This window comes from Falco biarmicus, chromosome 15 (assembly GCF_023638135.1).
Source record: "Falco biarmicus isolate bFalBia1 chromosome 15, bFalBia1.pri, whole genome shotgun sequence".
Lineage (NCBI taxonomy): Eukaryota > Metazoa > Chordata > Aves > Falconiformes > Falconidae > Falco > Falco biarmicus.
In genome coordinates this window covers 12,753,496-12,779,740 of record NC_079302.1, presented here as the reverse complement: position 1 = coordinate 12,779,740, position 26,245 = coordinate 12,753,496, and the positions used below count along the sequence as shown (strand labels likewise).

The 26,245-nt window shown below is 36.7% G+C and overlaps 2 protein-coding genes across 2 annotated transcripts in view; one reads left to right on the top strand and one right to left on the bottom strand.

Annotated features, from left to right (window-relative positions):
* Nucleotides 1-13,757, top strand: part of TDRD12 (tudor domain containing 12) — a 41,533-nt gene extending 27,776 nt beyond the window's left edge. The window contains exons 23-31 of the mRNA XM_056361054.1: nt 199-409; nt 947-1,039; nt 1,781-1,950; nt 4,444-4,565; nt 5,610-5,664; nt 9,431-9,544; nt 9,638-9,791; nt 9,880-9,946; nt 10,336-13,757. Coding sequence (XP_056217029.1) covers nt 199-409; nt 947-1,039; nt 1,781-1,950; nt 4,444-4,565; nt 5,610-5,664; nt 9,431-9,544; nt 9,638-9,791; nt 9,880-9,946; nt 10,336-10,421 — 1,072 coding nt within the window. The 3' untranslated portion in view covers nt 10,422-13,757. The remainder of the gene's footprint in view (nt 1-198; nt 410-946; nt 1,040-1,780; nt 1,951-4,443; nt 4,566-5,609; nt 5,665-9,430; nt 9,545-9,637; nt 9,792-9,879; nt 9,947-10,335) is intronic.
* A 107-nt stretch (nt 13,758-13,864) lies between these two features.
* SLC7A9 (solute carrier family 7 member 9) lies at nt 13,865-25,396 on the bottom strand. The gene is given in 12 exon segments (XM_056361055.1): nt 13,865-14,884; nt 14,886-15,077; nt 15,664-15,813; nt 16,586-16,682; nt 17,515-17,618; nt 19,393-19,516; nt 19,824-19,868; nt 21,708-21,807; nt 22,137-22,262; nt 22,759-23,001; nt 23,944-24,091; nt 25,284-25,396. Coding segments are annotated over 12 exon segments (1,530 nt in total). The 5' UTR covers nt 25,389-25,396; the 3' UTR covers nt 13,865-14,788.
* Between the last annotated feature and the right edge of the window lie 849 nt (nt 25,397-26,245).

Genomic DNA, 26,245 nt, shown 5'->3' with positions numbered 1-26,245 from the left:
CCCCAAAACCAGCAAAAAATCACTGCTATTCAAATCATTCTTGGAAAACAAAATGACTGTCCATGCACACACACAGAGTTAGGTATTTTGCTATGAAAATACTGTTTTTTTTAAATGAGTAGATTAAAAAATGTTTACAATTGATTTGTTGGAATTACATGAATGATAATTCTGTGTTTCCTTTCTTACTGTATGAAGGGTTCAGGTGATAGAGATTCCCCCAAAAGAGGAGGAAAATGTGTTCTTTAGCGTCAGAATTAAGTATATAGATGAAGGCAGAACAAGTCAAGTTCCGAGCTATCAGCTGCTTCACTTACCTGCAAGGTTTCAGAGTCTGCCGCCTCAGGCTGTGGAATTTGTAGTTTGTAGAGTGAAACCCATTGATAATGAAACTGAATGGAACCCAAAGGTAATATTTGTCAGGTTTTGCATGGTGTTTCCTTTATGTTCTTTAATTTTTGTCTGTGTATTATTTTCTACAATAAACCAGTTATGAACTGCAAACTTAGTTATCAAATTCTGTTACTTATTAACATTACCAATAAATACATGCTGTTGGGCCAGATTCTAAGAAGTCAGTTTTCTTGTTTGTTTTCCTACAAAGTAATGAAGTTAAATTTATGGTATTTTCCTCTCTTGTCATTTAAATGGCTTCTTCCAGGACAAGATACTGCCGCTTTTGAATCTGTGGGCAGTAATGGGGAAAGAGTAGCCTCCATAAATTGGCCTGTGTTTGAGTAGGCTTCCATTAAGGAAGCTCCTTTAAAGGCTAATACTGTTTTAACCTACAGTAAAGTTGGAGTATTTCACTAGTTTACTCAAAACTGGTTTTATTTATTGAATACCCGTTTCATTGTTAAGCTCAGAAGGTTGGTCTGTTATAATTAGAATAACTGTAAAGTTATGTTGGTAGACATCAAGTGCAGTGAAAACTTGTTTTTCCTAGGTAACTCATTATATTAATCACAAAATAAAAGGAAGACTACATGAAGCAAAAATAGTACATACCTTGGGAAATACAGCTTGGGTGGACCCAATGGTAGGTATAGAACTGTAATATTATGAAATATTTGTATCTAAACTCCTTTATAACAAAAGCATCTATTCCTTTTTGTTCTGTCCCTTCCTATGTTAATTTTATTCTATGTGGTATTCATGTAATACTGTTGGTTAGCTTACTGTGGTGGTGCCTGAGCACTGGAACAGGTTGCTCAGAGGTTGTAGAGTTTTCATCTTGGAGATAGCTCAGAAGCAATTGGGACATGGTTCTGGGCTGCTGACTAGGTGATCCTACTTAAGCAAGCAGGTTGGACGAGATGACCTCTAAAGGTCCCTCGCAACCTCAACCATTCTGTGATAAATATGTATGCCTGTTTGTAGGTGAAATACATGACTGATTAAAACTTGAACTTTAAGTCTGGAGAGCTCAATATGTATTATATTATAAATGTCATCCAGACTATTCTTCAAAGTTAACAGAAGTTATTCTGTGGGGTGTGCATTTTGGCTGTAACCTGTATAATCAGGGCTAGGATTGTTTACTTGGTTCTGTTGGGTGAAACTAGCTAATAGTTACTAGAGCCATTATCACAGCGAAAAAGATGGTGATACCTTGAAAACAGACATGGGTAGGTTCCTGTTTGAATATCACAGAAAACAAAATGCTTACATGTATGAATGAATGGGGGTATGTTTAAAGTTTTACTTAAAGAACAGCTTAGAGTTGGAGAGAGACCGTTTATGAACTGTGATTTCCATTTAGTATGTTTTGTAATTCAAGGTCCGCGTCACCAGGCTTTCAGATTTGAAGGTGTCGGTCAATGAATACAATGTTCGATCTGAGATTTTGTCTACGGGTCTGGGAACTGACAATCCAGAACATATAACACAACTTCAGAAGCTGTGTGGACACGTGAAAGTATTAGATCATGCAAAGAACTTGGAGCCTTTGTAAGTGTTTACAAATCTTTTTCAGCATATACTTTACTTAGGAAAAAATTGTATTAATTTACTTGGGTATTTTCATAATTAATATTACTGAATGTGATTTACATTTAAACACAGAGACAACAGTGTTTGTGATGTGTCTGCTTTCCTTTAGCTATTCTTTTTGTCTCAAGATTTGTGTGCGCGATGTGGTAGTCGCTTACCTGTTGTCCTTCATGGCTATGAGTATGGCTCAATACTTGACAAGTACCCGTAATAACTTGGATCATCCTGTTTTTCTCTGGTCATGATAATTGCATCAAAGAATGCTTCTGCCTAGTAAAAAAATTTTATGAAAGAACACAAAGATATAGGATACTTTCCATACTATTTTGAAAACAGTTGTTTTTCTGTGAACTACTTGGCACGTTGCTGGCATGGCAGAACTGCCTGGTATCAGCAGCCCAAACCACCTCCTGTTGGTACATCAAGTAGCACTCAGTGTAGTGGTTAAGTTTTCTATTCTTTTGCCTCAGCAATTCACTTTAATTACATGTCCTTGATGCAGAGTGCTGGTCTTTTTGTGATTGTTCATCAATCTCCTTCTTCAGTTCAACAGCCAGCAAGATTCTTCAGTTAAATGCTTGCGATTTGTCATATGCAGTGCAAGGATCTTATCTCTGCGACCAGAATGAAAGTGTTGTTCTACTCCTCCCACAGATACTAACAGTATTCTAAGAGTGGACCTTAGTATATTAAGGCTGCACAGCCTTTCAGGCAAGCTCGGCATAGCCAGAATGTTGCACATTGTAAACAACACTTATCAGCAAGTTCAGTCTTAATTGCCTTAACAAATGTTTTTGTTGTGCAAAGAAAATGACTGATACCTTTATCACTGAGATGATGTGGTCTATGGACAGAAGCAGTATCCTTGCTTTGAGATAATTCGTTGGTTATTAAAAAAGTCAGTCTGTCTCTGGGCCTTCTGTCCAAACCTTTTTGATGACAATTTACTACCTTGTGGGCCTGTTCAATAGATGCACAGTCAAAGCGCTAGATCCTTCAGTTTCTTTACGTGATTTTTGGATGTCATCCCATGAAGACTTGGCAAATACTCCACTCATTCCTGATTAATGGCATTTGAGCAAAACAGGCTGTCCTTCATTGCGTAAGTCTTTTCACAGTTGAAGAGGTATTAGGCCTAGGTTGAAAAGTGGGGTTTCTGCAGGATTATCTTGTTGCAGAATGCGCAGTTGTGTTGGTTTTGTCCGTTTTGGCTGCTTCATTGCAGACTTCATGTACGAAGCTTTTGTCTAACCTCATACTCTTATTTGCCCAGTTTTCAACCCTCCCTTTCAAGTCCTTCTTCAGCTTGAGGCACCTTCTTCTTGGTGGCTGTTTTTAGTGTAGCATGTGAATAATCAAACATTTCTGTAGAACTTTGGTTGCTTTAAAGTAAGATCAGATTCTGCCAGATCGTGGCTTTCCAAAGCTATTAGTACATCATTGGAGACATTACTTTTTTTAAAGTGTTTGATTCCTTCAAGTAAATAACTCAGAAATGGTTTCTAAAAAATACTACAAATTGAGTTTTCTATGCAGTATTTTTATGTAGCTGAAAATACTGCTCAGTTGGAATTATTCAGAAAAGCTCATGTGCATTTTTTTTAAAGGTGTCTCTCATTTAAGATTAAAATTACTTTAATCTTACCAAAAGAGTAATTAAGGTAAGCTGTGTCAGTTCTGAATAAAGATGGCTGCACAGGTATTTAATACTAACTATTCAATATGGGTTAATTTAAAAGCCAATATTTATTTATGCAGGCTGAAACTTTAGGTGATGACTTGCTAGACTAGTTTCAGTCCTCTTATGTCACTAGGTGTTTGGAGGTAATGGAAGAAAGAATTTTTCAGTTGGACAGATGAGTCAGTGTTTCAGAAATGATGCTGCATCTTGGTAATGTTTTAATGGAGACTTCTGGGCCTGTTGCAGAACAGTGTCGTGGTGCCTATCTCAGAGCTCTCAAGTAGATTGACTCTGTTACAGTGTTTCCTGAATCTTGAGTCTAGCTAGTGAAGCCCCTATCTGTACAGCTGGAAAGCCAAGAGGTCTCTTACTAGTAAGTGAAGAACTCTTGAGTATTCTGAAATACTTTTTCCAAGTCAGAATGAATGGCCAACAAGCCCCCAAACCTACTGGTATTCTTTATGGAAGGGAATAATTATCCTATCTAGGTCTGTCACACACAGTAAGGCCAACAGATCTTTATGATTCAGGGGAAATGCTGTTACTATCAGAATTTTAAATGTTCTCCTAACTTGGTTTTCTTATAAATGCTTCTTACAGAGTTACTGCAGTTCAGCAACCCTGTGGTGAGATTTATGGTTTGCTGCATTTTATTGTATTTTTTTATATATTAGAATGAAGAACTTAACTTCAAAGGATTTCCAACTATGATTAGGAATTCTGCAACATATTTGAACCCTTTCTTTTCATCTGTCTTTTTCTGTATTCAGAAGCATAAAGGAGGATACACCTGGTCCACAGAAAGCATCCAATCCACAGAATATGTCAAAACAAGACAGTTCCACTGAAAATTGTAATTCTTCTAAAAATACTTTCTGGAATCATCAATGTGGTAATTTCATAATTTCCAAAAATTTTGAACTTTAAAGTCTGGTGCTTAAATGTCAACCTAAAAGTCGTTTTACCAAATGCAGACCTCCTCTGAATATACAGAATAGCACATACAGCTAATGTTTACAGTAAGTCACAAATACCTTATAGTTAGCAGCCTAGAGATGCTGTGAGAGTAAGCCATGTTAATATAGCTGTATTATTTGGGAAATATCCTGTCCCCGAGAGATTCAGAATTGTTTGGCTTTGAATGGAATATGTGAGCAGAAAATCCTTCCTGTAGAGAGGATAAGCATTTTGCTGTCAAAGGCCATAGGGTTTAAGGAAGCTGAAATCTGTTGAAATATGAGATTAATAGCAGCATTGTTCTCGGAGAGGGTTTTTCCAAGATACAGGATGGTAAAAAATGGCTTGCTTTTCACCTTCCCCCCCTTTTTAATCTACTGCTCAGGGATGTGGTATTCAGTTAGTAGAGGCTTAAAAGCGCATGGCTTTGTCAGTCATAGAAGGGGGACAGAGGATGATCTGGCAGCAGTTGTCAGGTGAGTTTGGAGCAGTGAAAGCTGAGTGATTGAGAAGCTTAAACAGACAGAAGTCAAATAAAATCCTAGAGTGATTATCATAGAAGGCTTTTTTAGCCTGGTATACTGGAGTGACTGTCATGCCATGTTTCAAGCTGTGATGGTAACTTCAGTGTTAGTTTCATCCCTGAAACTCTTAGTCAATTTCTATAATGCCCTGGTTTAGGTTTCAAATAAATAATGTCTTGAAACTGGAAAAACGTTTACCTGACCTGGAAAACTGCATTTTTGGTGGTTTTTTAATTCCTATACTGACTCTAATACTCCTTTTAATTAAAAAACTCGGTTGAATTAACTCTTATTAAATCTTTCCAAACAGGAAGTAACCAATATAAATGCCAAATATAGTCTTGCAGTAGTAATTTGATTGCTAACAAGTTCTTCTTACAATGGTGCTGGGGTATTCTGTCAGTACCTGTAGTATAGGTAAGTATAAAAAATTTTTCTGGGTTTATTTCTTTCAGATGGTGTAGCTGAGAGTAAGGAAGCAGAAGACTCCACCTTGCATCAATGTAAATGGTACAGAAATTGAGAGTGATTTGTTCCCATGCTTGCTTTTTAATGTGAACGGCCAAACAGGACGGCCATCCTTACTGAGATTATCTGTTTAGTGAATAAATAGGTATAACACAGGCAGAAGTATTCTGTTATGTCGGTGTTGACCTGGAGAGATTACTGTTGCTGTTAGAAGATATCTATGTATGTACACACACATCATCTTATGAATCCCTTAAGTAATTTAAACTGCTCTTTTGCTTACTCCTGGAAGCTAACTTTGTTGAAATTACGTGATCTTTGATTAGACACCACAGTACTAGGAAGTGAATGAAAACAAATGCTTTTGGGGGACGTTTGAGGCATAACAGCTGTAGAGTAAGTGGTTGAAAACCTTGATGAGAAATGTGTATTGTGTCTATGTCCAGTTGAAAAATACTTAGTGTTTCAGAGGTTGGTCTTGCTACTGTTACCTTTTCCTTTGTCATTCCAAGAATAGACCTCTGATAGCATCCTTAAATGAGGCAGTAAGTTTGAATCCTTTGGATATCAAAGTTAAGGGAGTGTGTCTACCCACTTGAACTAGTAGATGTGTGTGGATAACTGGCTAGCTGAAAAGGGTCACATAGACATAGTCCAGCTGGCTGGACAAAAATGCACATCGCTCTCAGCTTATCTGAAGTAAAGCAAAAATACAGTATCCTTGGCTGTTCTTGTTACACAGTAACAGGAAGATCGCGGTGGGAAAAGAATGTTGCAGGTGGGAACAGGTAACTACAGAAGAGAAACTAGGGGCGGGCTTGGTATTTAGGCAACTAACCAGTAATGAGCTTAACTTTTGTAATATGTATGAGCTAATTATAACAAGGCCTAAAAGGTAGGTGACTGTAAGGCACAATAAATGAAGTCTGCTGATCACTCATATTGAGGACTGTGTCTTCCCTCCGTCGCGACAAATGGCGCCCTGAACAGGGACCCTAGAGAGGGCTGAACCTGTGAGCCACGAGTCGACGGAGATTCGGGTACCGGTCCTGAAAGCAGCGCAGGAGGCGGAAGGGCACAGTCCCCGCGCCCGGGAGCACCTACAGAGGGTCCTGCCGGCCACGCGTCGCCGAAGTCTCGCCAAGACTGCAACAGCGCTGGCAAGCGACGTACGATTTGCTCAAATGCTTTTTAGAAAAGCGGAGCATTCAGGACATAGATTGTAAAAAGGAATTACCCAGGTTATTAGCGTATGGGATGGCATCCGGGTCCCCTGCGGCAGTGGTGGTGCGCAGCCTGGCAGGCCCCTTCCCGGCCACCGTTTCTCTCCAAGGCGGCACCCCCCCCCCCCCCCCCCCTCCAATTGGTGCCATGGCAATGCAAGCGGCCAAGCGAGCTAACATCCAGCTGCCCCCAGAGGTCAATCGGATCCTTTATATTTGGAACCTGCCGGTATAAAATCACAGCAGAGGAAATGTATGATACTTTTGGGAAATACGGACCTATTCAACAAATCAGAGTTGGAAACACTCCGGAAACAAGAGGAACAGCTTAAGCTTCTCAAGGAAAAATACGGAATTGATTACAAACCCACCAAAAAAAGTGCTTCAGATGTCCCCTACAAGAAATGGGTTTCTGCCTTGAACTAGCAAACATCTCTGTGCTTTAAGAGAAGTCTTTTTGCCTTGATGGAGATAATTTACTCTGTATTTATGCTATATTCTGAATATGGAAATTGGTTGGGACTAGGAGGCTGGCTTAAAGGCATTTTGCAAACGGGATTATTATTGTTGATCATTATTGTAATAATAATTTTCTGATCAAAACCAGCCAAAATTATTTGTAAGCATTAGGCATATCTGAAGAGAATGCCTTTATTTGAATCAGCAGTTAAGGTGTAGTTTAGTCTGATGCTGTGGTTTTATCTGCGTCTGGTGAATTTTTGAAGTGATGAAATCGGAGATACAAGGTATACTAAGAGTTACGAGGTAATAAGGTAATAATCTAAGTAAGGGTGCTGTCTTTTATATCTACAAGTGCAATATGCTTTTATGTAGCAGAGAGAAACTAACAATAATGTTGCTTGAGCGAGATGTGCATGTGACAACTTGGGAAAAGGGATATCACAACTGGAGTGCAACAGTGTTTCTATGTCTGGCAGAGTGAAATCTTTCAAGACCTGAGTTTAGACAGTCTATAATAAATTGTTAGTATTCAGAAAACCCATCTTAAGCCTCTTTTGCTTACATAGTGTTATGGAAGTCAACTGCTATTGTAGAGAATTAATGATTTTTTAATACATATTAACAAATACTACTATTTTATCTTGAGGCAGTTGAGTGAGAAAAACGTGTAGCATTTGAGGGAATGTCAGCATAAATCGCACTTACAGTAAGACTGCATTTTTAATTACTGTACTCGTTAAGATTCAATGATGCCATAAGGCTAAGGCCTTTTATCACAGATTGGTTCTGAACTAAAAGGTGTGTGCACATGTAGGTATGCACATTTGTGTTATTTTCCTTAATTGGCTACAAAATAATATAATTAGGTTGGGGACTAGATCTTGGGAATTTATCTATTATACTTCTGTTTGTTAAGGAATGTGCATAACATACAGCACCCATGTAGGCTTGGCTTGTGGCACAGTTGTCAAATTTAGCATAGACATTCAGACAGATAAGCAACGTACTCTTCTTGTATGTATCACCTACAAGCCATTATGGCTTAGTGTGTAAATCTGTATGTAACTATTGAAAAATCCACTTATGAATGTATTTAGCTTAGAACTAATTTTTCCCCTTTGTTAATTCTTTGATATCAGTGAGGTGTTCTTCAGGATGGTTGGTTGCATAAGGGCAGTTGTTACTTGGACAGAAAATTGTTAATGGTCAGGGATTTTCCACTAAAATATTTGCAAATATTCCTAGTCAAACATCAGTTTGGTTTCTTTTTGGGTTTTGAGCTTGCATTAGTCCATATTCAGAACTTTAAAATTACCTTTGAATTTTTCAAACTTTTTATATCATTGGAACAGAAAGAGCATCTAAATTAAAGCTTCAAGCTAACTTTATTTTTCAAGTATTTCTGAAATTATACTTCTGAACTGAGATTTTATAAGTTGGCTGTGTATTTTCCTGTGTTAAAACGCTGTTATTGAAAGTGGTCAACCAGGCCTATGTCGCCCAAAATAAAAACGGGGGAATTGCGGATAACTGGCTAGCTGAAAAGGGTCACATAGACATAGTCCCGCTGGCTGGACAAAAATGCACATCGCTCTCAGCTTATCTGAAGTAAAGCAAAAATACAGTATCCTTGGCTGTTCTTGTTACACAGTAACAGGAAGATCGCGTTGGGAAAAGAATGTTGCAGGTGGGAACAGGTAACTACAGAAGAGAAACTAGGGGCGGGCTTGGTATTTAGGCAACTAACCAGTAATGAGCTTAACTTTTGTAATATGTATGAGCTAATTATAACAAGGCCTAAAAGGTAGGTGACTGTAAGGCACAATAAATGAAGTCTGCTGATCACTCATACTGAGTGACTGTGTCTTCCCTCCGTTGCGACAGATGTGCTTCTCCAAAGGCTTACGGTTGCAGTGCTTTTGTGGCAAGGTTGGCTGAGGTCCTGCCGTGTGCTTTGCTGACACTGCTATTCAGTGTCAAGTTACCGTTGAGGCCACCTACAGAAGCTGAAAATCGGCAGCTTGGTTGTAACCTAATGGGAAAGTTCTGACTGAGACAGCTTGTTTAAAACTCAGTTGGTTTCTATTTTGGAAAAATATTCAGTTGAACTTTCTTTATTTTAGCTTTTATCCAGAAATAAAGTGGTTTCAAAATGAAGAGACTGTTACAGTGAAGGTAAAAGTAGCAAATGTAGCTGACTGTAAATGTGAGTTCTTCAAAGAGAAGGTGGTGTTCAGGTAGGTTTAAGAAGTTTAAATATAATAAACAAAAAGTTTCTCTGTCGGCTTGCATTTAATTTTTTAATTTTTTAAATTTTCTTTATAATATAGTGCTAGTTCAGGTGAAAAGCTTTATTTAGCTGACATGGAGCTGCATCGATATATACTTGGAGAAAAGTCTACATGTGTGATTAAGGATAAAGAGGTTATTATTGTTCTCATGAAAGAGAAAAAAGGAGCATGGCACCAATTACTGAAGAACAAGGTAAAGTGGAAATTAATTTGAGAATTGTTTAATGTTCTGAACCCATTCACTGTGTGTCAGGTATTTCAAACAGTATTTTTGTCAACAGAATCCTCGTGTGTCTCTTGATTTTGAACACTGGGAAGATTTTGAAGATAAAAGCCCTTTTCCAGTTGGTAAGGAATGAACAGGCTGGTGTTCAAGCGCATAAAATGATTAGCATCCTCATTCTTGCATATGCTATATCTGCAATTAATAATAATATATATAGTATGTATATATATATAATGACATTTAACTGGCTTGCTCAAATACTCTGAAAACAGATGAGAGGACCTGTAATAGCAAACCATGTAGACAGCAGGGTATTTTTCTATCAGAACAGGACAGACAAAAAGCAGTTGAAGTATTTTTTGGTGTTTGTCTTGTTTGTAGTCTAAAGTTTGGTATTCTGTTGTTTCACTTTGGCTATGTGTTAGGGTGGGGGTTTTTTTTACTACTAGTACATACTTGTTCTGAAGCTTTTGTTCTTTATGAATGTTACACTTTTGTTAATTACTTCTAGGTACTAAAAAACTGCATTGCAGTGCTGCAGTAACTGAAGAATTGGTTGACTCCTCAGAAAACAGTGGAACAGAAAGTGATGAGTAATTTGGAGACAGATCTTCTGCCTCTGATAGGAGTTCTGCTTCAAAATAGTGGCTCTTGCATGAGTATTTCCACTAAAACTGGTAAAACTAAACATACAGGTTGCAGAATTGTCCTTAATTTGAGGAGGAAAAGAGTGAACAAACTCCGTACCCTTGGGCTCTGAGAATCTGAAGAAATACTACACAGAAGAACGTTGTTTTCCAGTGCCTTCACTTTAAGATTGTTGGCTTTAATGATGATGCGCACATACGTATGTGTGCCGTCTGAACAGCGAAAGCTGAAGATTAAACCTGGCTTGTGAAATGGTTGAATTTATTAGTCATTATGGATCTTTTAGTTTATCTGAGTGAATTTGCTGGGTTAGCAGTAGTTAGTGATCTTTGAAGTTTTGCAAATACTGATGATCTGTTGGTTGTTTCTGCCATATCCCTTATCTTCATACAGTATCAGTTTGATGGCAGTCATCGTATTTTTCAGTTCTGCATCAAGAAATGATGCCTCAAATCCAATGGCAGTTTTTGTTTCTTGATTGGAAGTATGTTGACTGGGTATGAAATACTGTACGGTGCAGCTCACTGTAACAGATAACTGCTGTAAAAGCTTTTGTGGAACAAATGCTGTGACAAACAGCAGATTTGGTGTTTGTTTTCAGTTTGACATTTTCGCTTTTCATGAATACTATGATTTCATTCCCTCTGTCTAAAACCCTTTTCTCCTTTGCAAATAAACAATAAAATTTTGTCTGTTTAGCCCTAAGGCGTTGCCTTTTAATATACCGTCTTTCAGTAAATAATTTTTCACTGTTGTGCACATCCAGAACATCTTGCAGTGAAGTAGTAATGTAAATTATATTTATAATAAATGAATCTGTTATCAGTCTCTGCATCTGTAGATTTTAAAGCACTTTAGTTTCCCTGACATAACTACATGGTGATTTAGAATAGAGACTTAGCTTTACAGATCTATTTTAAGCCTAAAAGATTTTGTTGTATTCTTGACTAGGGAGAGTATATTTGCTTGTTGGGGACTGTTCTTTCAAGACATGTTGGGATGCCTTTACTTAAAGAATGAGAGGACTGTATTAATACATTTACACTGACAGTTACAGTTTTTCTAGTTTCAGTGTATGATAAAGCTGCTGCTTTTAAAAAAGTGTAAAACTGCCATGCGACAGGAACAGTTGTAATTGTTAATGCATGGTTACAAAAATCGGCGCAGTTGGGAACCTCACTACAACTGAGCTTAATTATAATCTTCACCTGCCTACAGGTATGTGCAAAGCTGCAACTGTTGTAGAAGTACTTAAGGAAATAGCTAATGTAACTGAATTTTGGTCTTGCTATGCATTGGGATACAAACAAAAGACTGTCAAACCATCTAATAGGGGAAAAAAAATGTCATGGGGCAGGATGTTTTCCTTCACATTTTTTGTTCTTCTTTGACTTGTCTGATACCTAAATATAGTGTAAGGTAAGTTTTCTGCTAGTAGATGAATCTAGTGGGTTATTTAATACACATAAACTACCTAATTTTTTTGTGAAAAATAAAAGACACCTTATATGAAGTAGAAGCAAAAGCTGATTTTAGCCATACATTCTTAGCAGCTGCCAAGGGCTGATCTATAAAGAACAATGTAAAAAATGTAGCAATACATTCCAAAAATACTCTTTTGGCCTCAAGCAGTTTTTGATCAGGGTCTTCATAAAGTAGAGGTTTTCTGTGGACTTCTTACTTGAATTATTTCAGTTGCATTTTGGAACCTTTTGTCAACTTCTAACGTTTCTCCTGCATAAAGGAATTCAGTAGTTGAGCAATGTATTGTGTGAAGAAATAAATATAATTTTTTTCTGCATTTTGAAGCCATCCATACTCTTTTCTGCTTGAAATCCTGTACCCTCAAGATGTAATGGGAATAGATAGCTTGCTTTTCTCATTTTCTTGTCACTTAAAGACAGCTTACGAACCTATCATCATCATCATTTTTCCCCTCTGCCCCCAGGCAGGTATCTATTTCAGCCTTCAAAACTGTAGTAGATAGAATGCTTTATATAAAGAATGAGTATTCCTTTGTTCTTTCCCTGAGCTTCATAGTTCTGTTTGAAGTAGTGTTTTTACCAACTAGGTAGAGGAACAGCAGTTGTAAGTGACTGGGACAAAACCCTGTGACAAGTAGTTACTTTATATATAATGCCTTAATTATGCTTTTGTTCTCCATTACCTTCCTTGATCATTCGTAACCTTTTTACTTTTGTCCTACCCTGATTGCACATGGAGCTGATGTTTTTGTGGATCTGACTACAGTCGCAGAATCTCCCTCAAGTGAATCGGAACCCATCGTTTTTCCATGTACCTTTGGAATTGCTTTTCAGTGTAGGTATAGACACAAAATGAAATATAGAGGAACTTAAGACTGACTTCTTTGTAGCTGCAGGGTCATGGAAATAGCTGCTTTAGTTGAATTTGCTAGGCTAGTTAGTATGGACATAATTATGATCTTAAGCCAGTTGCTTAATATTCTTGTGTTACATATTTAGAATGAATGTGCTTAGCTGTTGAGAGGGGACTTAACATTTTCAGTATAAACAGTCTCTCAAATTCATCGCTAAAGTATTGGCAAGTGACTTGATAAAATCCCTTTATCCATTTGCAGCAAGGGAAAACAGTAGTAAAGAATGTTACCTGGAATCCCTAAATTTATTGGCTGAGGAAAGTAAAAGCTGCTTACATCTGTTAATGTAGTAGTATCTATTTTTTGTATTTTATTTTCATCAGCTACCAAATGGAGTCTTTCTAGGATGATGCAGTTAGCTCTGTGAAGTCACATTCATGATGAGAATAATTTCTGTGCCACTTACGTGCTGTTCTATAACTTGGATGCTATTGGAGAAGAGGGATACCCGAGAAATTTAGCTTTAATTTATTATCTTGTTTCAGTTAGGAAAAAAACAAAACAACCTCTTCCTGTCAACTGTTCTTTCCATTTTTACTTTATTCCTACTTCCTCAGTCTTTAATTTTTTGATAGCTGGCATTTGGTCTGAAACTGAGAATGGAGTTAGTCTGGGTTTACATCATTTCTGTCTTTGTGTTGAACGTGATGCTGTAAATGATAGCTGCTTCCTTCTTTTGGTAGTGTGATGAAAAGCATCTGGACAGTATTGCTGGTAAGTTTTGCAGTCTTCATAATTAAGACGTTCCTCTTGTTTTCTGTGTTGAAAATGCTCAAAATAAGTTACCGTAATATATTAGTAAACAATGAAGACGGCTCTGCTGGACATTGCAGTCTGGCTCAGAAATCTTTTATTATTATATTTAACATTTTTCAAGTACTAAAGTGTTGCAAAAATAATACGCCAGTATGAACATAACAATTTAGGAAGTATAAATGTGTGCCAACCTAAATTGAATCTCCTTCAACCAGTATAGCACTTACAAACAACCTGGTACATGTAAAATATTTTATTCAGTAACTGCCTCTGCTGGAACAACTTCCAGAAGCATCTGAAGGTGCATAGTGATGGGCTCTGAGGAAAAAACATTATTGTTAGAGGTTTTATGAAAGAACATTATTTCTATTCATACTTATTCCTAAGTGACAAAATTATCCTTGTGAGTATGTATTTTTCTGTATTCATATCTCATCAAACTTGAAAAATAATGTGTAGGCAATAAAAAGTGTCTTAAGATTCAAACTGCAGCATTCCAGGGTTCTAAACTTGCTCTTAATAGAATACAATGCTTCTAATTACATAATATTTAATAATCCCAAGGGGCAGGAGAGACTATGGATATTTTTTAAAGTCGGTGTCTGTAGAACTACTAATTCTTTCTTCAGCTTGTTCGCTTTCCCTTTTAGAAATACCTGTGTGTCTGGTTTCCCTGAGATAATTGCAGGGTTGCTCTTGAGACTACCCAAAATTATTTTATAAATGGTTTCACTGGGTTTTTGCAGCTTTCACTTTACTGAGCAGCACTGTGATAACTTTTTCGTCTTGATACTGTTAATGTTTTCTTTAGTAAGTATAGTAAAATTCATAACCTGAGCTAAAACCATAGTATGTTGTGGCATAGGAATGTAATGTCTGCTAACCTTTAGTTAATGGCTAAAGCAATGTTTTGAAATTGAAAAACTAGCTTTACAGATAAAATAGCTCTGGTGATTTTAAAATCAGTTTCTTTGTGCTACTACTGTTTTTTGGGTTTGGTTGGTTGTTTTTTTTTGTGAACTAAGTTTTGTTTTTCCTGAAGTCAGACAATGGTGCTTTTGTTTGTTTTTTTCCTCTCACAGGAAGAAGTAAAATACAGTCTTTAGTAAAGCTCACCATGGGCCACTCTATGTCTGGAAAATTGCCTCCTTCCACACCCAGCTCATGTGATTTTTAGATGGGATGGACCGTATATAATGAGCTTCATTACAGTAATTAATCTAAAACTTAGAAATGTTCTGTTGAATTTGGAGCCAGCTATCTGAGGTATACTTACTTGATATTTTTTGGGGCCAGTTGAATTTAAAATGAACGAAAAGTACATAAACTATAAGTCCACTAAGTATAAATAAAACACAGTACAAATAGGGCAATTCAGGTGCGCTGATGATTGGTGCCAATACCAGTAAAATGGAGACTAATGTCACTATGACTGGAATTATGATGGGTACCTGCAAGACACAAACAAAGCACAAAATAACTTGTTTTGTTGTTCTTACGGCAGTTGCATATATGAAAGAATATTTTCATTGCCTTACGGATTTTTTCCTTTTAAAATTTCTGGAATTAGATGGGGTAATTGAAAGAGTAACAAGAATATGGATAGGGAAACCCCTTCTGCTAAATCATTGACCAAGATCTCTTTGTCTGTATTGCAAATTGCAGTGTAAAAATTTGCATTCTCATGAATTTGGGACCCAACTCCAGTGCCATGACCTGGAGTCTTACTCTTGAGTACTCAGTGGTAGTCTGCTGACTGCAGCTTCCCATCCCTGACCATCTGCCTTGTGCTTGTGGTCTGTGCAAGTGAAAGTAAACACCCTGGAATTTTTTCCCAGTGCTTACAAGCTTTGTCGCAGTGCAAAACTGGAACAAAGTGAAGAACTACAAATAAATGGCTATGTTTCAGGTAAGGAAAAAACAAACAAACCATGAGTCTGCCTGAGGATGTTGTTTAAACGTGCAAATATTTAGGATGAGTTCATGTTTCAGTATTTGTGGGAATGGAGGAAAAGCCATACTGAATGCTGAACTTACCCTGATTGGTCTCTTGAGTTCCTTTCTTGTGAACCTCATAACAATGAGCGCAAGTACAGTTAAACCATAAAATATCCAGACTGCAAAACTAAAATAATTTATGAGTGTGTCAATGTCACCAGGGATAATATAAATAATAGCAATGGCCCCCTAAAAACAAAACCAAAAATTAGTATAGTCTACTATAAAAGAAGCCTGAATTTTACTGATGTGTCAGTAAGGGCACGTTTGGTGTTCTAGAGCAGGATCTGTGAATGCGCTTGCTTAAATATTTGGGTGTAAGTGTATTGCAGCACCTTTAAAGATAGTGTCCACATCCTGCCAACGTGGGGGTTTTTGTGTGCAATTTTAATTCCATTTTAAGTCCAAAGAATTAAAATTTGTATCTGTTAATCTGTTGTTGACTGCGTGTTTTGGAGTAAATGAAGATGCTAAATATATTTTTAGGTTATTAAAGTTACTGGGAGTCAACAGAACTGAACTTTTCATTTATCTTGTTTTACCTTGAAGAGAAATGGGTAGAATAAAAATAAGAAGATATTCTAGACTTATTTTAAAATGTATTTACTGAATAGAATTTTATTTAGTGACATGTAAATTTGTTCTTGGAGAAAATAGGGTAGTAGTAGCTTGTGTTCAAGCATCTTATGGAATGAGGGATTTCCCTAATACTAATAATTTAATTTTTAATTTGTTTTCATTCTGCGGCTCCTTAAACATTTTGATTTTAAAATCCAGTTCTGGAATAAAACTTCAAATTGAGAAGTTGGAGGGGGTTTATATAGTCCTTTTTCCTATAATGTATTCAGTAGTTTTCTTGTCTAGATAGTCAGCGTTGAGAATGATAGTAAGAAATTGTGAAAGCATGTATTACTGGAGAATTTTTGTTGCTAATTTTTCTGTACTTAGAATATATACTTACATAAAATATGATAGCAGGTGCTGGCGTTAAACGCTTAACACTTATGTAGGATAGCACCTTTAGCATGTGCCCTTCACGACCTGCAACATAAACAAGTCTGACAAAACAAAAACAAGGCAATCTTGTTAGTGTGGCACCTACACTTTAAGTGGCATTACTAAAAAAGAAAATAAATAAAACCAAGGACCATTCATTTTCAAGTTTGTTTTATTGTGTGGCTGCATCTAACTATAATTTCATCTGTATTTCCTTTGAATATGCAGTGAGATTTAAGGAGTATTGTAGACTAAATATGGGAAATACCAGTAGTAAAGTAGTGAACTTGAAACTAATTCTGAACCAGTATTAAAGTAGTGAATGTGAAATCAATTTCAGAATCATTAGTTTGCACATTTAATTTAAAATTAATCTTGGAAAAATGGTAGCAACTGTGGCCCTTTCAATTAAATATTTCCTTTTTAATTTGCTTCATACCAAAAAACTACATTGACAGCCTTCTGTCTAAAAATTGGTCTTTGCAGCCCTGTCGTATTCAGATGAATTGGAAATTTAAAATATTTTTTAATAGTAACTGGAAGTGTTGAACAACTGATAGAAAGGAATAGCTTCTCTCCAATTCTTATCTTGATCATTACTGTTGTAGTCATGTTTGTACTGGTGGCAGTTTAGCTTTAAACTTGATGAGAGGTGGGGTGAAAAAAACCCCAACCTTTTGTGCCCTACCCACTTTGAATTAATATAAGACCATATTTTCTAATTTATCAAACCTGCATAGCCACTGTTTCTTTTGAAAATTAAACAATACAGTTAGATTTGCTGGTACTTTTTAATGTCTGTATCTTTGTGTGTGTAGATACATAGCTGTAAATGTAAATTTTTCCATCCTTTAAATTTATTTTTTTTTTAAGATACTTGGAATGGGAGCTTACCTGCCTGCAGTAAAACAGGTCCCATTGGCAGATCCAATTGTAGAGAAGGCCACAAAGAGAGGAACTATCCAAGAGGCTGGATAAAGGACTCTATCTCCAAATGTCTGGAATATGGGATTAAAATGAATAATTTTTGTCATTTTTAACTACCATTTACCATAAAGATATTACTGGTTTATTCAGTTATGCTGGAGCTTCTTTAAAAGAACAGTAAATGGATATCTAAGGTATGTTACCAATAAAAACATATGTTGTATATTTTGTGTAGTTATTAGAGAATGCTTTGCCAAATGAAGACCTGGATTAATTCATGAACCACTCTTCATAGAGTGGAATGTTGTTGTCATGGTGTTTCAGATGCAGCATCTGTAGGAAACATTGGGAGGCAGATGTAAAAGATAAGCAGAAATCAAATTCTGTTAGAGAGTCCTGGTTTGGGAGCGTGTCTGCAAAATAACAAGGCAGATGGCATTGCAGCAGAGCACCACGCATACGGAAGCTGGTGTTTCAACCTATATAAAAAGAGTAACGCTAGTGGTGACAGCATGACAACCTAAGCCTTATGGGTGAATGAGTAAAGGACAAACTTGCGAAGGGCTTTCACTACATTTTGGTTTTTACTTGTGCCATGGTATGCTAGCTGTCACTGCAGGATGGATTACATCTAATGGAGGTACATTGATCTACTGTAAATTCATTTGAATTAAACCTTTTTTTGACAGGTGGGTTTGGGGGTTTTAGTTGGGGGGTGGCTAACTTTTTTGAGTAAACCAAACATAAGAGTTCTGCTTTTGCACAAGTGTAACATCTGTGCTGTTTCTTTGTCCAGTAGTAGGACGCTCATCAGTGCTAAGCAAGAAGTCTACTTACAGGTGTATTGACCTTCTCATACAGTGCACTCCTTCTGCGGTTTGCGGTGCTTCCATTGTACTGCTCAGTGGCAGTTCTGAGATTTTGTTAATTTAGTCTGAGTTTAGTGCTAGCTGGTTTAGTGTGTTGCTGAGATTGTAAGTTTAGTGGTTTTTTGAAGAGGGCTAGTTGTTAAACAAGACATAACGATATATAAATTAGTGTACCTCTTGATGCAAACAAGATGCTGAAATGTACTGAAGCTCTACAGTTTAAAAGGTTTTATTTTTTAAGATTTTGAAGTATTTCTGCATCAGTGCACTTCTTTACTGTACTGCACTGTATTTTGCAAACACGTCATGTGCTGTTTGTTTTCCCCAAAAATTAGTACCAGGAAAAGTTGCTGCATGACCTCAACTATTGTTTCAGAGACATGCCCCACAGAAAATTTACAAGTAGAACTGAAAGGACAGATGTGCTTGCTTAAGTTTTCAAAATTATACAGTCTTTAATTTCATCTGTAATAGTATATCTTGCAGTACTGTAAAAAGGATATTTCTTAGTTTTATTAAGAAAAGCAAGAACGAGTGAATTATGGACTGCTTGCTGTTATCGCGAGAACGACAAACTTTGATCTACTGTCATTTTGCATGTGCTTGTTTCTCAGAAATGCTGGAAGCACTGTAGAGGGCAAAGCAGCAGTCGGATGTTTTTCCTTCCATCTTTTTGGTGCTAATGGAAGAGAGTCAAGCTCGGAGCTGCAGTGTTTACAAAATGTTAGCTGAGGACTGCATTACTTTTTGTACCTTTTTTAAAAATTATTTTTTTGGGATATGACAGAACTACTGTTTAAGCATTACTGAAATAAATTTTAGATTAAGAAATGACAGATAATGAGCGATAAAGTGACACTGACAGCATAGACAGAAATCAATTGTATTTTAAGAAAAAGTATAGGTTCCTTTTTGCTCAGGACTTCAATGCACACAGTCTTCTTCAGATACTCTATTACAAAATAAAGTGGCTTACCACAGCAACTGCCTGGGACTGCAGGAGTTCTGTTGAAGTCATTACGGTGAAATACGAAATGTTTATCAGAACGTAACAAACTGTAACCAAGGGGATCCCAATAATTATAGATAGCGGTAGATTTCTAAAGAATGCAAAAGTAAGACTCCATCAGCATTGCTATATCACTGGTAGAGTTGTCATAGTAAACTGTGGACTCTTCCTCATATGCTCTTCAGTTATATTTAAGTTTTTTTATTGGTAGAGCCATGGAAATCAAGATTTTTAAAAAGGAAAAATACAAATTTATGCAAATTTATGAAGCCTGTAATAGGTGCTAATTAGCTTTGTTAGTGCTTAAACTTTGAATAACCATTGCTTTTAAAAACAAACTAAAATATTAAGTGTTTGATTTTTGTTATTAGAAACACTGCTTTCCTACATATTTTTACCTGTAAGGATTTTTAAGTTCTTCTGTGATGTAATTGAGTTGATTCCTGGAAGAAAAAACATTCATGGAATGTTATTAGCAGTCAGGTGTTGAAATACTAGTATGTTACCAAGTCAGGTAACGTATTTCTTGTGTTACTGGTTTTTACCTTTTCAGTGTTTTTTAAAAAAAAACAACAGATACAAACAATGTTTTAGGTTTTTGCCCTGCATTTTTACCACTTAAGTGAGCTGCTTATCCAAATGTCAGCCTCTTCGTTCACCATCTTTTCCTCCATTATTTTTTCCTCCCCACAGTTTTAGAACTATCTTTGAGATTTTGGAATGATATTGTCTAAGTTCTTGGATAAAATATCCCAGAATAACAACACAAAAAATTGTCAGATGTTTATCTCAGATTTACAAGATTGCCTTTCAGCTTCAAGCTTTGCACTATGTGGGTCTTTTCAAATAAAAGCACAAGTGTGCCCATTGCAAGGACTGAAGCAAGTCTGCTGATGTTTCACAATTGTTCTGTAAGTCATGTTGTCCAGAAAACTGGCATGAAAAACGTTTTTAAGGTTTACACCTATCAGAATTACAATTTCCAAATACTCATTTTTGCTGGAGCACGTAGACCAGATTGAAACAAAATTTTTACTTGTCGCTTCTGAAAACGTGAGGAGTTTGTATTTACATTTTAACAGGGTGATTTTCAAACGCTGCTGCGTGGTGATTACATACTGAAATAATTGTTTAGGCACCAGTTTCCTTGCTCACTTGAAAAATCGAGGTGAACGTCTGAATTGACAGACTTGCATGACTGGGCGAAGACACTCAAGCTTGGAAATAAAGCCTGAAGGAGTAATCCATTTTAAAAATAAACTCAGTTTTAAGCATCTAAATGGAACTTGCTTTGTTGTAAGTTTTAAGATTTATTATATTATTACCTTCCAAAATACAGACGTATATGCAAACTTTTACAGTTTGAACATGTAAAAATAGCGTTAATGGATCAGACCTTGATATGAGATTTGTGCCAACAGAGCCCTAGACCACCTGACATTCCCTTTAGTTTCAGGAAATGAAAAATGTAAACTATTTTCCAGACTGTGGCAGAGAATAAATTAAATATTCCTTCCAGTAAATAAATTTAGTCTTACAAAAATAATTCTGGAAAGCACTCAGAATTCTGACTATTAAATATAAATGCTGTATGTAGAACATGGGCGTAAACCTAAAGCCATCCATATCTGTGGTTATTTCCAAATGTGTTTTCTTAAATCTAACATAGTAATGGCTAAACAAATGTGGAGATTTTTAATTGAAAGTTTCTCAGGGAAGAAAATGTCATTGTTTTTTCTATTAATTCAAAAATGAAACTTGAATAAGAAAAAAATATAAAAGTTGAGCCTTATGAATTCTGACACTTTTTGTTTTGTTTTTGTGGTTTTTTTTTTTTTTATTATATCATCCTGTACTAATCAAACACCACTGCATACTTCACAAGAAGTGGAATTTGATGGGGTACCTGTAGGGGCTCTGGGAAGGCTATTTTGCCTAACATAATGGAGTTAAACTGTGTTATATTCTCGTTACCACAGTATCTAAGCACCTTCAGCAGCAAAGCAGTAGCCCTTTCGGGATCTAGTATAGGGTTTTTTTCCCTAATAAACAGTAACTTGAGGATTAGGGGGTGGGGAGTGGGCCAGGGTTTTTTGGTTTTATTTAGTTGTTTGGGTTTTTTTAACCAAACTGGTGTTCTTTTTCCAGAATTCATTAAGAGATTCTTAATAACAAGTCAGATGTTAACTTTTTCAGATCACATCTTTGAGCTCTACAGGGAGAGAGTAAACCAGTTAAAGGCTGTTAAACTGTAACTATTAATGCTAGTAAAGATACCTTACCATCCATCATACGCCCAGAGTCCATTATAAAATGCCAAACTGATGGAGCCAACAGAAATTTTACTGTCCTTGAAAGAATCTTGAAAGTTTTCAGTTTTTCCTGCAAATAAGACATAACTACGAATCAATGTTGAAATTAATTCCTTTAAAATCCCACTAGATGAAGAAGCATTCCAACATCTGTTTAATGTTTTGAAACTTCTCACTGTAAAAATCAATTAATACCTATTCTTATTAGCACATCTGTCATGTTGCATTTCCCACCCACCTCCCTTCTCTGAAAGGAAGTGTCATAGTTCCCAAGAGATCTGGAACTAAAACATTGAATAAAGAGAGCCGTATTGTTGTGCCGCTTCTGTCGGTGGGAAATTTTTTAATGGTCACAGTGGAAGCTAAAATAATTTTTGCAAGTAAAGTATATTTAATTACCTTGTGCAAGGAGAACAATTCCACTTACAATAATGATTGTGACAATGATCATTTTAGTAGCTGTGAGAAAATTCTGGAGATAGCTTCCCAGCTTCACACTCAGTGAATTCACTATTGTAATGATCACTAAAAGAAAGAAGTTTATGAATTTCTGCATTAAATTTGTCAGAATTGAAAGTTGCCTTTTAAACCTCCCCCACCCCCTTTACTGTACTGCTTTTTCCTTCTACTGTTTGTCTATATTATTGATACAGTTTTTTAACGTGCTATGTTTGGATAACTTGGGAAACTTTTTCCTTGCTATTTTAAGAATTAGATTTTGATATACCTTTAACGAAAAAAATACATTGAAGTTACACCATATTCTGATAAATACAGAAATAATACCTCTACACAATTTTTCTTCCTTTTTTGCTAGACATAAGCATTCATTACACAGCTGTATCTTAATAAAGATAAAAGAAACTTAGACAGGGAACAAACCATTTTTAAACCTATAGTTTTTATGTATTGTTGAATTAGTTCCTGTGGGAAGGACTCCTGAAGTCTCGTGATGGGGCCATATGGAAATTGCTATGCAGTTATGGATCTTGCCTCTTTTTTTAAAAAGTATGAATCTTACCAATGGCAGCTGCCGCAAGACACTTGATAACAGCCGGGGGAGGATCGCAACCTGGATAAAAAGGAGCTGATGCATATTCTGCAAAGCTGAGACAAATAATTGCAAATGAACTGGGTTTTGTGACGAGTAAGCTTGTCCAAGAAAACAGAAATGCTGGAATCGGGCCAAACGCCTCCATAAGGTAAGGATATTCTCCCCCGGATTTTGTGATCATTGTGCCAAGCTCAGCAAAACAAAGTGCACCTGAACAGCAAGAAAAGCATTTATTACTGGTTTAGTTCATACTAAGCTATGACTAACAGATTATCACTTTTCAACTGGTAGAAAAGTTAATGAAATGGATGTATACAATGCATTGTTACTTTTTTCATATTTCTGTACGTTCTATTGTAGATGCAAACCAAAAATGTAATTACTTATGAGCAATTGAAAAAATATACAGAAACTTAATAGCTTCAGCATTCTGGACTGTTAGTCCAGAATTTACGACTATTGGTGTTTAAGGCTTCAGCAAAGAAATTACAAATACTCTGATTTCATACTAGATTTCTGTTTAAGAAACCAACACTGTAAGAAGCATCTAAGTGACAGCTGCACTGGCTGACCTACCTTTTGGAGACTTAAAAAAAAGTATTTCATGCACAATTTTGAAGTAAAATGTCTATAAAGCTCAGTTTTAAAGCACAGCAATATTTCTAGATTTATTGCTATAGCTGGTATCAAAGGCTTTTTGCCTGTGCTCTGTATCTGACACAGTGCCCAAAGAATTCCTCTTTGGTTTACTGCTAGAAATATTTTTAGGTGCTTGGTGCTAATGTTTCAGATCATAGAATTAAATTCATACAATTACACAAGTGGAAAAATAGCAGAAGTACCTAGTTCACTGCTAGTAATTTTCACATTTTGGTTGTGATTTAAGTAGAAAAGTATTCTCTTTGTTATTAGTGGATGAAGTCAGCAAAACTAAAACCTACTTCCAAAATGAACTGCAAGTGTACTTTACAATTTTAAAAATTTATAAACGGCACATACTCTTAAGTGTTTGCCTGAGTTGTGCTACACTCATCAGGATATGACTGACTTTGGTCTAGGAGCTGTTATTAATTGGTGAAATGAGAGTAGTATGCAGAAACAGTAGAAACAAAGATTTAAGCAAAGATTGAAATTCTTTATTGATCAATTTACCTAATGTCGCAAGAATTCCACAGGCTGCCCAGATGGTTAAACAAGGACCCACTGCTCCAACATTGGCAAGTACTGATTTTGGAGAAACAAAGATGCCTGAGCCAATAATTGTACCAACAATCATACAGATTCCACTGATGAGGCCAACCTTGAAATAAAATGAGACATCTTGGTAAAGTATATTTCTAATAATTCCATAATTACTTCTCGGTGTAATACAATTAGAGTAATTGTTATTACTGACTTTTTTTTTTCAGCTTTCAACATACAGCTTCCACAAATATTAAGCCATGTGAAGGTTTCTCTTTTCTTTACAAGACGCATACGCACCTTGTGGCATACTCTGCCATTTCCAAAAATGCAGTTATTTGGACTTTGCCTGTGTATTTGTTGTATCAAACTGTCCTTTAGGTTATGCGGGTCTCAAATCAAACCTTACACAGGTGAACACCCCCTCTCCACCCTGATTAAACACTGAAATTCTTTTATGAGCACTTGAGGAATTCTGAATTTTCTAAGCTTCAAAAATTTGCTTTTTTGGATGGAGCCTAGTTGTTGTTCAGCTTTCCTCTCCTTGATTCAGGTATTTCTGCACAGGCATTATCTTGATGCTGCTAGGTGGTGAAAAGATCATGTTCTGACTTTGTAGTGACCTACATGTTACAGGAAACTAGTAAAACTCAAGGCATTTCCTGCTAAAAAAACCAGTAGCATGGGCTGCTTAAATTGTCCTGCTAGTTACAGCTGTCCAATAACATCAATATTCTTCCAGTCTTGACACCAAACTAAAATTACATAGAGAGTCTTTCTCCAGGTTATTTAAATTTAAAGAGGGATTGCACTCCCTCCTGAGAGCAAGTGACACATCTGTTTTCTAAAGCATTCGGAATTTTCTGGAGGAGACAAATTTTCACTTCTCTTTCTGTACCAGCGGCTATTTTATGGCTATAAACACCAACAAACTTTCAGAAGCAACGAGGTGAACAGCCCCCTTCATCCTCTGAGAGGTACATGGAGAAAGAAACGGTGAAGTTTATAGAGTGTCTCACTTGATCAACTTCGAAGTTATCAGAAAAAATAATTCAAATACTTATAATTTAAAATAATATGGCTTTTTTTTTTTTTTATCAGAGCTATTTAACTAGCAGTTAGTAGTTTTCTAAAATGTAAACCAACGACACGGTCAAGATATTAGTACATGGCTGTCACATTGGGACACAGTTGCAGTTTTTGTACAGAGATGCACATGCAAAGAGGCCCCCCCCCGTGCTCCCCCCCCCCCCCCCCCCCCCCCCCGCCAGCCCCTCGCACACACACGGGCTGAAAACACAAGATTTTGCCTGCTTTTGTAGGTTTGTCGTTTGGGGTTGGTGGCTCTGAATGGATTCTCCATCCTCTTTTCCGTTGGCCTTTCCTTTTCTTTTCCTCAAGCTTTCTTCACCCATTTGGCTCAATTGTTGAAATCTCTAAGGAAATAAAAACAATTATCAGTCTAGCGTATCGATGTTAGCTTGGCTTTTGCTGATACAGAGGGGTCCCAAATACTGTAGGTAAATATTGCCAAAAAACAGACGTGCACACACACTTGCTCACAGGCAAAGGACTTCCTTCCATCTGACTATCTGCTCAGAGATTAAATCAGAGGCGTTACGTTTACTTCACCTTATCCATCTGATTTGCTCTGGAGTTTCCTCGTGCCCACCTGGCAGTGAATGTCTTTGTATCTTCCGCCTGGGGTCACATTCAGTGGAGGGGATGTCCTCCCTGGAACAATCTAGGTTTTACAGCTGGTCCCTCCTTTGAATTCCTCCAGACATCCAGACAGATTAAATCTTTTCTCCCAAAAGCTAGTCTGTTCTCTTATCTAGGAGACCTTCTTTCTGATCTTCGTTAAATTAGGCCTTGTCTCAGTTCCTTGAAGATGCAAGTATCTGCTGAACCAAGTGCTGTCTGCTGTAATTGTGTAATTAGCAGCTCTTTGACTCGAAAAGAGTCACCAGAATCCTCTGTGTTGACTCAGGGTGAATGCTGCTGCACGTTTTGTTCTGTTTAGAATTAGAATGTAAACAGTTGGGTGGGTTTTTTTTCAAGTTTAAACTTAGACTTGTGTTTTTGTGGGGTTCTCCTGTTTGCCTTAGTATTGGAATCAAATACAAGCTGAGATCGTGAAGGAAATTGGACAGGTTAGGTCCTGATTCTCAAAAGTTGATTCAATCAGAAGTCTCTTCTCTCCTCAGACCCTCTGGCTGTAATTACTGGAGTCTGAATGTTGACGATCGTTTTGCAGTTGTACAGGCAGTAA